General features: G+C 46.3%; 1 protein-coding gene across 3 annotated transcripts in view; it reads right to left on the bottom strand.

The window, feature by feature from the left end:
• The window catches only part of Rbms2 (RNA binding motif single stranded interacting protein 2), a 50,267-nt gene that overhangs the window by 17,121 nt on the left and 18,513 nt on the right, over positions 1-14,633 (bottom strand). For all 3 annotated transcript variants that reach the window (XM_070043371.1, XM_070043361.1, XM_070043370.1), the window contains 2 exons: positions 7,930-8,096; positions 1,475-1,533 (listed from right to left, as the gene is read on the bottom strand). In XM_070043371.1, the coding sequence (XP_069899472.1) occupies positions 1,475-1,533; positions 7,930-8,072 (202 nt within the window). In that variant the 5' untranslated portion in view covers positions 8,073-8,096. The remainder of the gene's footprint in view (positions 1-1,474; positions 1,534-7,929; positions 8,097-14,633) is intronic.

Raw genomic sequence — 14,633 nt, 5'->3', positions numbered from 1 at the left:
AGGAGGTTTCAGTGGTTGTCTCTGCATGCCTCCCACTCTGAGCTTTGGCCCTCCTTCTGGCTATGAATTCCAAGGGAACAAATGAAGTTCTGGTAGTATCTTTGCCTTTTTCCTTTTCCCTAAAAATCTGAAGTTTCAGGAACTAGGCCACCCTCTTCTTCTTCTTCCTCCTCCTCCTCCTTCTCCTCCTCCTTTTGTCTTCTTTTTACTTCTTTCTTTATTTTTTGGTCAGTCATGGATTTGAACTCTGGTCCTGGGCACTGTCCCTGAGTTCTTCAGCTCAAGGCTAGTGCTCTACCACTTGAGCTACAGCGCCACCTCTGGTTTTCTGGTGGTTTATTGGAGATAAGAGTCTCATGGACTCTCCTGCCTGGGCTGGCTTTGAATGGTGATCCTCAGATCTCAGCCTCCTGAGTAGTTAGGATTACAGGCATGAGCCACCAGTGCCTGGCCACTTGGCTTATTTCCATTCAAGGCTGGGGCTCTACCACTTGAGCCATAGCTCTACTTCTTGCATTTTGCTGTTTAATTAGAGGTAAGAGTCTCAAGGGCTTTTCTGCCCAAGCTGGCTTTGAACTATGATCCTCAGATCTCAGCCTCCTGAGTAATTAGGATTACTAGGCTTTCTGATATTTCACAGCCCCAGCCACCTCCATACTATTAAAAGAACCCTAGATATCTCTTCTTTTTTTTTTTTTTTTTTTTTTTTTTTGGTTGGCCGTGGGGCTTGAACTCTGGGCCTGGGTTCTGTCCTTCAGCTCTTCAGCTCAAGACAAGTGCTCTACCACTTGAGCTACAGCGCCACTTCTGGTTTTCTGGTGGTTTATTGGAGATAGGAGGAGTCTCACGGTCTCTCCTGCCCGGGCTGGCTTTGAACCGTGATCCGCAGATCTCAGCCTCCTGAGTAGCTAGTATTACAGGCGTGAGCCACCAGCGCCCGGCCCTAGATATCTCTTCTATCTACACCCCAGAAGTGCTAGTCACACCAGGAATGCAGCCTTTCCAGGCAGATGACCAGACGCCTGCTGGAAGTAGCGATCCCCACTGAATCTCAGCTCTTTCTTGGCCTCCCAGCCTCCCTGAGACCTGCTCGAAACTCTTATGCAACTGTGTCTTTGGAAAACATCACTTAGCGAGACATCTTTCCACTTCCACCAAAAGGTGTTTATGTTGCTAGGTAGAAAGGATCTCCATCCCATCTACCACTTCCATCAACACTATTGGGAAGTGTGAGTTCTAAGCCAGCCCAAGAGACTGAGCAACTCTGGGGAGGCTTCTGGCCTTGGGACTCCAACAGTATTTCCAGCTCAAGCCATCTGGTCACTAATGGATCTAAATACCTACTAGTATTTTAAGCCTGGAAACCTCAGAGCCTTCTCTCTGGCACCAGGTACTCAGACTCAGCAGCAAAGGACAGAGGGCAGCGATGTCCTCCCTCACTGTGGCTCCATCAGCAAGAGCAGCATCCTCTCACCTTTGCACTTGTTTGTGGTCTTGTCCAGGATGGCCTTTGTGGACACAATCTTGCCATATCTAAGAGAAGGAGAAGGAAAAGGATGATCTTGGGTAGAGACTAAGGATAGAATGCAGATGAACCATCTGGATGAATTCTGGGCCTGTCTCTCTTCACAGGCAGTCAATTTTTAGGCTTCCCCTAAGTAAATGACTGGAATCACAGGTGCACACCACTGCCCCCAGCTTGCTTCCCGGCACACAGATGGAGTCTCACTATGGCTCTTTTGCCTGGCTGGCCGTGTACTTCGATCCTTACAAGCTCCATTTCCCAAGTAGTGTGGGATTACAGGCAGCCATGACACAGTGCAAAGCTATAGGTTCAGAAGGGATTTCAAGAACTTTTTGGCACAGGCTGGCCTTCAACCATGATACTTCTGATTTCAGTCTTCCAAATAGGTAGGATTGCAGGTCTGACCCATCAGTGCCTGCCATTAGTTACTATATTTCTTGTAGTCACCTTTGGTTGATTAAAGTTATATTAAGGAGGGGCTGGGAAGGTGGCTCAGTGGTAGAGTGCATGCCTTGCAAGCATGAGGCCCTGGGTTCGATTCCTCAGCACCACATAAACAGAAAAAAGAAAAGCCGGAAGTGGCGCTGTGGCTCCAGTGGTAGAGCGCTAGCCTTGAGCTGAAGAGCTGAGGGACAGTGCCCAGGCCCAGAGTTCAGGCCCCATGACTGGCAAAAAAAAAAAAAAAAAAAGTTATATTAAGGATGGTGTGGTGGATAATCCTGGTTGTCAACTTGATTGGATTGAGGGATGCCTAGATGATTAGCAGACCTCTGTTGTGTCAGTGAGGAAATTTCCAGAGAAGAGTAAGTGTGAATGAGTGTGAATGACAAAATAATCATGTAAAACCTGAAAAAGGCCAAAGAAGGTCTGCACATTTTTTCAGTGTCATGGTAGAACATTCCAAGAATAGACTCTTAGTATCAAGACATGTGTGGCTCCAATATGAAGGCTGTTGGGTCTGCTCAGGACGCAGCCTTCAGTCCCGCACCACAGATGCTTGCTTCATTTTCCCCCAAAGGCTGCCTGCCTTCTGCTGAAGAGATGCCACCTTTCCACAGCTCTCCAATTTTCACTCCAGCATTTAAATTAAGCAATTAACTTTCACCTTGCTTTTGGGGGCACCATTAGCCTTTTGGGGATGCAGATTTTCACAAAATTAAAAGCAGAGCAGCACTAAGTAGATCACAAGGTTAGACCCAGTGAAAGTTTTTACACATTACCTGAGCTATGTGATATTTACTTGGGGAAGTTAAAAGTTGTTTTGGGGCTGGTACTGGTGGCTCACACTTGTAATCCTAACTGCTCAGGAGGCTGAAATCTGAGGATCCTGATTCAAAGCCAGCCTAGTCAGGAACACATCTGTGACTTTTTTTTTGTTGGTCATAGGGTTTGAATCAGGGACTGGGCACTGTCCCTCAGCTCTTTTTGCTCAAGGCCAGCACTCTACCACTGGAGCCACAGTGCCACTTCTGGTTTTCTGGTGGTTAATTGGAGATAAGAGTATCAAGGACTTTCCTGCCAGAGCTGGCTTTGAACTGTGATCCTCAGGTCTCAGCCTCCTGAGTAGTTAGGATTACAGGCATGAGCCACCAGTGCCCAGCTTTGAGTTTTATTTCTTATATTTATACTGGGTCAAAATTGTGTGTAATGGGAGCTGGGAAGGTGGCTCAGTGGTAGAGTGCTTGCCTTGCATGCATGAAGCCCTGGGTTCGATTCCTCAGTACCACATACACAGAAAAAGCTGGCTCAAGTGGTAAAGTGCTAGCTTTGAGCTGAAGAGCTCAGAACAGTGCCCAGGCCCAGAGTTCAAGCTCCATGACCAGCAAAAAAAAAAAAAAAATTGTGTGTAATGCATTCAAGAGTAAGGTGTGCTTACTGTATTTCATTTTCTTCATGTTTGTTTGATTACTATCTACTCACTACACATTAAGACTCAGACTTGGTAAAGATACATGTTGACTTGTAGATTTTTGTTCAACATAAATGCAAATTGCTTCTCTCCATTGGAGAAACTAATCCCAGGCCTTGGTAGAGTTCAGTGACAGAGCACTCCTACAGTTCTTATAAGGCCCTAGGGGTCCAGGCTCAACACCACACACAGACATACATACACACAATTCTAAAGGCTGGTGGACATGAAGTAGTTTCTGTATCTATTCGCAATCTTCTTCCAACATTTTTTTTTCTTTTTTTGGGTCCGGTCATGGGGCCTGAACTCTGGGCCTGGGCGCTGTCCCTCAGCTCTTCAGCTCAAGGCTAGCGCTCTACCACTTGAGCCACAGCGCCACTTCCGGCTTTTTTCTTTTTGTTTATGTGGTGCTGAGGAATCGAACCCAGGGCCTCGTGCATACAAGGCAAGCGCTCCGCCACTGAGCCACCTTCCCAGCCCCGCATTCTTTCTTCAGTGCTTGAACCTGTGTTTTTCATCTTGCTGGTTGCCTCAGAGCTCCACAATCTCTGACATCTGTCCTCTCTAAATGTGTGAGTCACGGTTTTCAACTTTTTGGAAATTCTGCTTTCATGCAAGCATAGCCTGTACTCCAAAAACTTGAGTAGTGGAGACTCACGGGTGAGGGGTTAGATGAGAGGTGTTCCACCAGGAAAAAAAGTCTCCACATTCCAGCAAGGGAGTGGGAACAGGAGGGAGAAGGGAGGGGGAAAATTAAAGAGACAGAGCAGAAACCACTAACAAAGTCAAAAGTACAAGAGCTAACTGGAAACTGTTGGCAGGAACTGAATTTGAGACCAAGAACCCAAACAAGCATTTTTTCCCCCTCCCATCTCCTCCTCTTATCCCTCAAGGCCCTCGGCTGATTGATTTGTTTTTACTCCTTGGCAGTCTCTCACTGACTTTTTTAGTGGAGCTTCAGTGACCCAAAGGATTAGACAGCGTAAACCAGGCAAAGGCCCAGCGGCTGGGAAAAGAGCACAAGAAAAGGAGGTGGGGTGGGGGTGGGGTAGATGTGGAGATCTTGGCCCTTCTGGCCTACATTCTTGGATTCCTTCCCAAATTTAGGCAAGAGGAGGGACTCAGGAGAAGTCTGACTGCAGGCCAGAGGACGAGCATGCTGCTATCCCCGTCAAGGCCCCAGGGTGGAGCTTGCTGTGGTCTAGCAGCCTGAGCCTTGGAGCTCAGAATTTCCACTGCAGCTGGCAACAGCTGGGTGACTGCTGCTTCCTCCACGGAAGGAGCAGCCCCTCCGAGAGAACCAGGAGCTCCAGGCCCAGACCTCGCCTCTTCTTCCGGTGCACCAGAGTTTAGGATCCAACAACATTTTCTCCCCCCTCCTCTCCACACTACCACTTCAGCCCCGGAAGAGACTACTGGGACAAAGGCAGGAAGTCCTTCTGCTCGTGGAAATAACACCCTTCTTAGACTGCTTAACTCACTGCTGGCCATTCAGCCTGCCTCCTCTCATCTGCTCACATGCACCGCCAGCCTCCCTGCTACCAGCCTACTCCTCCACAGACAGTTTCTAGGCCTCCCTCCCTCCCTCCCTCCCTCCCTCCCTCCCTCCCTCCCTCCCTTCCTTCCTTCCTTCCTTCCTTCCTTCCTTCCTTCCTTCCTTCCTTCCTTCCTTCCTTCCTTCCTTCCTTCCTTCCCCTTCTCCATTCCTTCATTGCTCTCAGATGGACAAGGTAGACGTCTCAAAACAAAGAAATCAAACTGAGTTTCTTCTCTACTCTATGGAGTGACAAGATTTTTTTTTTAGTTAGTTAGATTTTATGTTTATTGCAATAAGTAGTAAGGAATTCAAGGATTGGTGTGAGGGGTAGGGGGTACGGGGGGCTCATGCCTGTAATCAATCCTACCTACTCAGGAGGCTGAGATCTGAGGATTATGGTTTGAAGCTAGCCTGATCAGGAAAGTCTATGAGATACTTATTTCCAATTTCCTGCCAAATAAAGCAGGAAGTGGAGCTGTGGCTCAAGTGGTAGAGCATCAGCCTTGAGCAAGAAAGCTAAGTCAGAGCTCAAGGCATTGAATTCAAGGACCAGTACTGGCATGCGTATGTATATGTGCATGCATGTACAAGCACGTGTGCACACATGCAACATACACACAAAGTTATAACAGATGATAACTGTACACAGTCCTTATTTCTACCTCTTTGCACTATTCACTTAACCAAAATTCACTTCATTCCTCTCCCTATTACTTTCCTCATGCCATTCTAGACTTCTTTCTCAAATGGTTTCTACAAACACATTATTTGAAATGCATGCTTTTCTGACAAATGAAACTGAGCTGAGCCAGGCACAAGTGACTCATACTTGTAATCTTTGCTACTCAAAAGGCTGAGATTTGAGAATCCAGATTCAAAGCCAGCTCTTATCGCCAATTAGTTACCAAAAAGCCAAAAGTGGAGCTGTGGCTCAAATGATAGAGCACTAGCCTCACTCAAAAAAAAAAAAAAAAAAAAGCTCAGGGACAGCACATAGGTACTGAGTTCAAGCTCCAGAATTGGTGCGTGAGAGTACATGTGCATATGTGTGTGCATATACACACATATACATACATGTCCTCTGCTTATTATCACTATCTTGGGGTCTGCATAGTCAGATAGAGGGACAGCCTTTCCTTATACCTTCTTTACTCACTCCTGTGAGGACCTGTCCATTCACCAGCAGCATCTCCAGAAGTGGGCTATTCCCACTTCTTCTCATCTCATCACTATTTATAGAAATAAATGAATATCCTGTGCTCAAGATGAAAGCACTGTAGTCTTTGCGTTATTAATTTGGGGGGATACTGGAAAAGTTAGATGCTAGGTTCAAAGGCCAGGCTCATCCTGGCTTCCAAAAAAAACCCAACAAAATAAAAACCGTAAAGATTGGGCACTGGTGGCTCACACCTGGAATCCTAGCTACTCGGGAGGCTGAGATCTAAGAACTGTGGTTCAAATCCAGCATGGGCAGAGAAGTCTATATAATTCTTATGTCTAATATACTAGCAAAAAGCCAAGCTGGAGGGGCTGGGAAGGTGGCTCAGTGGTAGAGCACTTGCCTTGCACGCATGAGGCCCTGGGTTCAATTCCTCAGCACCACATAAGCAAAAAGAAAAAAGCCAGAAGTGGCGCTGTGGCTCAAGTGGTAGAGCGCTAGCCTTGAGCTGAAGAGCTGAGGGACAGCACCCAGGCCCAGAGTTCAGGCCCCATGACCGGACCCCCCCCCCAAAAAAAAAAAGCCAAGCTGAAGGTATGGCTTAAGTGGTGGACACAAGCTGAGCAAGGACAAGACCCTGAGTTCAAACCCCAACATCTTTAAAAAGGCAAAACAAAAAAACCCAAAGTGCTGAGCACCAGTGGCTCAAGCCTATCTATCATCATAGCTACTCAGGAGACCGAGATCTGACTATCCCAGTGTGAACTAGCTGGAGCAGGAATGTATGTGAGACTCTTATTTTCAATTAAGCACCAAAAAGCTGGAAGAGCTGGAGCTCAAAGTGGTAGAGCTAGTTAGCCTTGAGCAAAAAAGCTCAGGGACAATACCTAGGCCCTGAGTTTAAGCCCCAGCACTAGCACACACACACAAACACACACACACACACACACACACACACACACACACACACATGCATATACATGTATATATATATATATATATATATAGTATATATAATAATATATATATCAACAACAAGATTGATTGATTGATTGATTTTGCCACTCCTGGAACTTGAACTCTGGGCTTGGGTGCTATCTCTGAGCTTTTTGCCCAAGGCTAGCACTCTATCGCTTTGAGCCACATCACCACTTCTAGTTTTCTGGTGGTTAATTGGAGATAGGAGTCTCACAAGCCAAGCGCCAGTGGCCAAGCGTCTGTAATCTTAGCTACTCTGGAGGCTGAGATCTGAGGGTCATGGTTCAAAGCCAGGCAAGGCAAGAAAGTCCAGTGAGACTCTTATCTCCAATAAACCACTAGAAAACCAGAAATGGCCCTGTGGCTCAAGTGGTAGAGCACTAACCTTGAGCTGAAGGACAGTGCCCAGGCCCAGAGTTCAAGCCCCATGACCAAAAAAAAAAAAAAAAAAAAAAAAGAGTCTCAGACTTTCCTGCTAGGACTGGCTTTGAACCTCCATCCTCAGATCTCAGCCTCCTGAGTAGCTACGATTACAGACCTGAGCCACTGGCGCCCCTTTCAAGAATTTTTTTTTCTTTTTAATGCAGATCTACTGTATACCTGAGGCTGGCTTCAAATTTGCCACATAGCCCAAGCCAGCCTTAAACCCATGATCCCCCTGCCTCTTCCTCCCAAGTACTGAAATAACAGGTGCGCCACACTCAGCTCCGAATTCTTTGAAGGGGATAGGCTAAGGCATCTCATGGCATCTGTGGGTCGTACAAAGCACAAAGGCTTTCAGCAGAGCCTTTGTCCCTGGAAGCGAGTGTCCTGAAACTTACGGCTGACACAATCGAACAAGGTCCTGATCCGTAGTGCCTGGCTGCAGTCCCCGGATGTACAGGTTGGTTTTGCTCAACTGCTCGTTCCCGTTATTCCCGCTGCTGCTGTTAGGGGTGCTGTTGCTCGGACTAGGAGGTGCCATCTGCTGAGCCGATGACACATATGGCTGCAGGAGACAGAGAACAGAAGGTCAGAGATTGTACATTTGGAGGCTAGACACGGGGGAAGTGCCTAGCTCCTGGCAAAAGATGACACCAAGTGTTAAAAGTAGTGACTCGACAGGAAAATAGGGAAATGAAAAAAGACAACTACAAGAATCCCTCTGGCATAGAGGAAGAAAATATGTAACTGTCTTACCTATCTGCCAGGCATAATGAGGCTAACAGAAACTGTGAACGGTTTAGAAAAAAAGGAACTTGCCAGGCGCCGATGGCTCATACCTGTAATCCTAGCTACTCAGGAGGCTGAGATCTGAGGATCACAGTTCAAAGCCAGCCTGGGCAGGACTCCATGAGACTCTTAGCTCCAATTAATCACCAGACAACCAGAAGTAGTGCTGTGGTTCCCATGGTAGAGCACAGCCTTGAGCTGAAGAGCTCAGGGACAGTGCCCAGACCCAGAGTTCAAGACCCACAATCAACAACAACAAAAAAAGGAATTTTGGCTTCAATGGACTGTTTTCACATAGGTGCTACAGAACACAATTGAATGTCTGACTCTTAAGTCCATGGTGGTGCTGGGCACCAGTGGCTCACACCTGTAATACTAGCTAATCAGGAGGCAGAGATCTGAGGTTTGCAGTTCAGAGCCAGCCTGGGCAGGAAAATTCATGAGACTGTTATCTCTAATAAACAATAAACTCAAAAAAGCGAGAAAGGGCACTGTGGCTTGAGTGGTAGAGTACTAGCCTTGAATAAAGGAAGTTCAGGGACAGTGTCCAGGCCCAGAGTTCAAGCCCCAGCACTGGTTAAAAAAAAAAAATAGGGGCTGGGCAGGTGGCTCAATGGTAGAGCGCTTGCCTTGCATGCCTGAGGCCCTAGGTTCCATTCCTCAGCACCACATAAACAGAAAAAAAAAAAGCCGGAAGTGGCTCTGTGGCTCAAGTGGTAGAGTGCTAGCCTTGAGCTGAAGAGCTGAGGGACAGCACCCAGGCCCAGAGTTCAGGCCCCACTACTGGACCCCAAAAAAAAAAAAAAAAAATAGAGTCTCACAGAATTTCCTGCCAGGGGCTGGCTTTAAACTGAGATCCTCAGATCTTAGTCTACTGAGTAGCTAGGATTACAACTGTGAGCCACGGGTACCCGGCCTTAACAGACTCTTTTACTCCAATTAATCAGCAACAAAGCTGCAAGTCAGGAAGTGGAGCTGTGGTTCAAGTGGTTGAGTGCCAGCCTTGAGTAAAAAGCTGAACAAGAGCACAAGGTCCTCCGTTCAGGCCCTAGTACTGGCACAAAACAAAACAACAACAAAAAACACCTGTGAGGTTTGTGGCAGCTTGTTCTCGCCTCTCTCATGAGTGCACCTTCTACTTACATTATAATCAAGACGACGGTGACCTACATTCTAATCTTGCTTCCTGAGTTCACAATATACAGATTACTCAATAAGATATGACCTTACTCATCTTTCAGGAGTTACTATTACTTCTCTCTACTCGAGCAAACAGAGCTGCTTCTCCCAAGCATGTGACTCTAGGCCTGGGGTGGTGATGACAATTCATGATGCCAGCAGCAAAAAGAGAATCAGCAAATCCAGACGCCCTGTGCTCTGAGCCATGTGCTCTGCTCTCCAAGTGGAGACTTGGAACTCCTCCACCCCTTCCCCGTGGTAAGAGAATGTCCCTTCGATTCTCTCCCCTCCCTTTCCCCTCCCCTCCCTTTTTTTTGGGGGGGGGTCCGGTCGTGGGACTTGAACTCTGGGCCTGGGCACTGTCCCTCAGCTCTTCAGCTCAAGGCTAGCGCTCTACCACTTGAGCCACAGCGCCATTTCCGGCTTTTTTTTTTCTGCTTATGTGGTGCTGAGGAATCGAACCCAGGGCCTCATGCATGCAAGGCAAGCGCTCAACCACTGAGCCAACTTCCCAGCCCTCCCCTCCATTCTTTTCCTTCCTTTCCTTTCTTTTTTCTTAACTCTGTCTCCTAAGTAGCTAGGATTATAAGCATGAGCCACCATGCCGGGAATGAAGATAGAATATTTCTTTTTTTTTGGGGGGGGGGTGTCCAGTTGTGGGGCCTGAACTCTGGGCCTGGGTGCTGTCCCTCAGCTCTTCAGCTCAAGGCTAGTGTTCTACCACCTGAGCCACAGCGCCACTTCCAGCTTTTTTCTTTTTGCTTATGTGGTACTGAGGAATCGAACCCAGGGCCTCAGACATGCAAGGCAAGTGCTCTACCACTGAGCCAACTTCCCAGCTCCGAAGATAGAACATTTCTATAAGTATTATAATGCCAGGACTGTTTAAACAAGAATACAAGGGTTACTAAAGAAAGAAAGAACATGAAAACTATAGGTTTGCTACCATGGATACAGCTGGTATTTATACACACACACACACATTATAGATGGTGAAACCCCTTAGTACCATTAATGCACACTTTGAAATTTTAAAAAGAGAGAAAGAACCACACCTGTGGCTCACACCTGTAATCCTATTCCAAAGGTTGAGATCTGAAGATCTTGGTTTAAAGCCAGCCTGGGCAGGAAAGTGCAAGAGACTTATCTACAATAAACTACTTAGCTGGGTGCCTGGGGCTCAAGCCTGTAATCCTAGCTACTCAGGAGGCTGAGATCTGAGGATCACGGTTTAAAGCCAGCCTGGGCAAGAAAGTCTGTGAAACACTTATCTCCAATAAACCACCAGAAAACTGGAAGTGGCACTGTAGCTCAAGTGGTAGAGTGCTCACCTTGAGCTGAAGGGCTGAGGGACAGAGCCCAGGCCCAGAGTTCAAGCCCAATGACCAACAAAAAAGAAACAAACTACTCAGAAAAAGTAGGAAGTAAGGGCTGGGAAGGTGGCTCAGTGGTAGAGTGCTTGCCTTGCATGCATGAGGCCCTGGGTTCGATTCCTCAGCACCACATAAGCAGAAAAAAGCCAGAAGTGGTGCTGTGGCTCAAGTGGTAGAGTGCTAGCCTTGAGCTGAAGAGCTGAGGGACAGCGCCCAGGCCCAGAGTTCAAGGCCCATGACTGGCAAAAAAAAAAAGAAAAAAAGAAAGAAAGAAAAAGTAGGAAGTAAGGCTGTGGCTCAAGTGGTAGAGCACTCACCTTGTGAAAAAAGCTAAGGGACAGTGCCCAGCCCTGAGTTCAAGCCCTAGGACTGGAACAAAGAAAAAAAATAATAATAAAGGAAAATAAATCAGGTACCAGTGCAAGGAGAGAGGGCTAATGGAGGGTGAATGTAGCTGAAATGGTTTATCGTTATGTTTGAAAACAGAACAATGAAACCTATTGCTACTGGTGACTGGGGAAAATAAAGGAAATAAAAATTGCAGGTTAAGATCAGACTAGGCCTTAAACAAACAATCTGAACATGATGGCTCACATCTATAATCACAACCACATGGAAAATATAAGTAGAAGGATTATAGTACAAGGCTGTCCCTGAGTAAAAAGTGTGAAAGCCTGTCTAGAAAATAAAAGCAAAAAAGAACTGTGGGCATGGCTCAAGTGATAGAGCACCTGGCTAGGAAGTTCACAGCTGGCCTGAGTTTAAACCCCAGGACTAAAAAAAAACAGACTAATATAAATGTCCATCAGCTGATGGGTGAATAACTTAAATGTAACATATCCATTCAATGGAATATTCCTGAGCCATACAAAGGAAGAAAGTACTGAAGCATATTAGGACAGCGGTAAAGCTTACTAGCCATAAGCTCAAGAGCTGAGGAACAACGCCCAGGCCCAGAGTTCAAGCCCCAGGACTGACAAAAAAAAAAAAAAAAGTCTCACAGACTTTTCTAACCAGGCTGACCTTTGAACTGTGATCCTCAGATCTCAGCTTCCTGAGTAGCTAGGATTACAGGCTGGTACCCAGGTCACTTCTGGCTTTTTAGTGGTCAATTAAAGATAAGCATCTCACAGACTTTTCTGCCCAGACTGGCTCAAAACCAGGATCCTCAGATCTTAGCCTCCTGAGTAGCTAGGATTACAGGTGTGAACCACCAGAATCTGGCTAATGTGTTCCCTTTTAGAACTCTGAGTGAGAACCGACCATTCTACCATACAGACTCACATTAAAGAGAATTTGTGCCACAAGTTCTCAGTGAAACTGCTTTCTTCATGATTGGATAAAAATCCTCATCACTGCAAAAGTCTCTACAGCTCAGTTCACTGCAGGATTCTGTCACAGATCTATATAGCTTCAACAGTGCCATGAATCCTGCTGCAAATGGGATTTCCTTCCTCCAACGCCTCTGGGAGGAGAAGTTGATGTTATTTGAAAACGTGGGGACGGGTACTCCCATTTTCCAGCACTCCCTCTATTCTATCCCTCTGGGTTTTGTTAAGCAGAACCAAGTTGTTGTTGTTGTTTTAATCCATAAATACTGACAGAATCCAAACTCAGGTAGATAGCTAAGTCACATATAAATAGGCCCTTTGAATGACTCCATTTTTTGTTTTATTTCCTTCTGGCAAAGAACAGTTCTAAGTTCCTGGAAATAGGTCATGTCTACTCAGAGTAAAACACTGAACACAAAGGAAATGAAACTATGAATCAGAGGAGAAGTGAGAGGAAAAGCTTATGTGAGACTGCTGTGGGGCTGTGAGGAACATCAGTGATAGAATGAGTAACTTTAAGAAAGCACCATACAATGGAATATTAATCATGCAACGGAAGCACACTGGTTATATGCCTGGCATCACAAAACCCAAACCCAAACTGATCCTGCTATGGCTGAACAGAGCAACAGCCCTATGTATCACAGATAGGCAAAGTAAGCATAGCCCTTCTGCTATTATGTTTTTTGTTTTGTTTTGTTTTGTTTTGGGGGGTCAATTGGGGGGGCTTGATCTCTGGGCCTGGGTGCTGACCCTGAGCTCTTCAGCTCAAGGCGAGCGCTCTACCACTTGAGCCACAGCGCCACTTTTGGTTTTCTGGTAGTTTATTAGAGATAAGAGTCTCACAGACTTTCTTTGCTGGGCTGGCCTTGAACTGTGATCCTAAGATCTCAGCCTCCTGAGTAACTAGAATTACAGGTGTGAGCCACCAGTGCCCAGCTTGCCATTGTATTTTTAGACAACACAAACCCATGCTTTGCAACCATGCTCAGAAACCATCAACAATGCCACCAATTTTTTTTTGTTGTTGTTCCGGTGTGGGGCCTGAACTCTGGGCCTGGGCGCTGTCCCTCAGCTCTTCAGCTCAAGGCTAGTGCTCTACCACTTGAGCCACAGCGCCACTTCCGGCTTTTTTCTTTTTGCTTATGTGGTGCTGAGGAATCGAACCCAGGGCCTCAGGCATGCAAGGCAAACGCTCTACCACTGAACCACCTTCCCAGCCCCAATGCCACCAATTTTTAAATGTCTGTCAGAATGGCAATTCCTGATATCAGAGAATTTAAATTCAAAGCCAGTCTGAGGGGCTGGGAAGGTGGCTCAGTGGTAGAGTGCTTGCCTTGCATGCATGAGGCCCTGGGTTCGATTCCTCAGCACCACATAAGCAGAAAAAGCTGGAAGTAGCACTGTGGCTCAAGTGGTAGAGCACTAGCCTTGAGTTGAAGAGCTGAGGGACAGCGCCCAGGCCCAGAGCTCAGGCCCCAAGACCAGCATAAATAAATAAATAAATAAATAAATAAATAAATAAAATAAATTCAAAGCCAGTCTGAGGAGAAAATTCTGCAAAAATCTGGACTGGAGGTGTGGCTCGAGTGGTAGAGCATCAACTATAAACAAGAAAGCTGAGTGAATGCTGAGTGCGAGGTTCTGAGTTCAAGTCCCAGTACTCGCACAAAAGTAACAACAAGATCAATAAATGATGTTTCACAAACATAGTTCTTTTTTAGGACTACCATCACAAACCAATACAAACTTGAAATGATCTGGAGATTCTCCTTGGGGAGCCATTTGAGATGTTTCTTCCAAACATGTCGCTAAGTCCTCCAAACATTACCTGCAACTAAGTTTGAGAACAGGGCAGAAGCTGGAGGTTAGGAGGGTTGCCACAGTGAGAATGGAATGCAAAAAGCCAGTTCTATCAACAGAGGACTCCAAAGAAAGGAGGCGAAAGCCAATTCAGTTCCTGGGAAGTCATACAGAAACTTAAGTAGGCAATTCCACAGCGTCAGTGCCCACAACCAACTAAGAATACATTGTTTCCACAACAGGTATCACATAGTAAACAGCAAACCTTTATTATCTTAGGCTGATAAGATGGAATCACTGTTTTTATATGACTTTACTACAAAGTGACTTTGTGTGTATGTGTGTGTGTGTGTGTGTGGTTTTTTTGTTTTTTGTTTTTGTTTTTGTCAGTCAGGGGCTTGAACACTGGGCCTGGGGGCGCTGTCCCTCAGCTCTTCAGCTCAAGGCCCATACTCTATTTCTTGAGCCACAGTGCCACTTCAGTTTTCCAGTGGTTTTTGGAGATAAGAGTCTCACAGACTTTCCTGTCCGGGCTGGCTTTGAACCTAAATCCTCAGATCTCAGCCTCCTGAGTAAGTAGGATTACAGGTGTGAGCCATTTGCTCTTTTTTAATCAGTAGATTTACC

Source organism: Dipodomys merriami, unplaced genomic scaffold, assembly GCF_024711535.1.
Source record: "Dipodomys merriami isolate MVZ:Mamm:240054 unplaced genomic scaffold, mDipMer1.0.p SCAF_10, whole genome shotgun sequence".
NCBI lineage: Eukaryota > Metazoa > Chordata > Mammalia > Rodentia > Heteromyidae > Dipodomys > Dipodomys merriami.
This window is presented reverse-complemented; position numbering and strand designations above follow the sequence as displayed.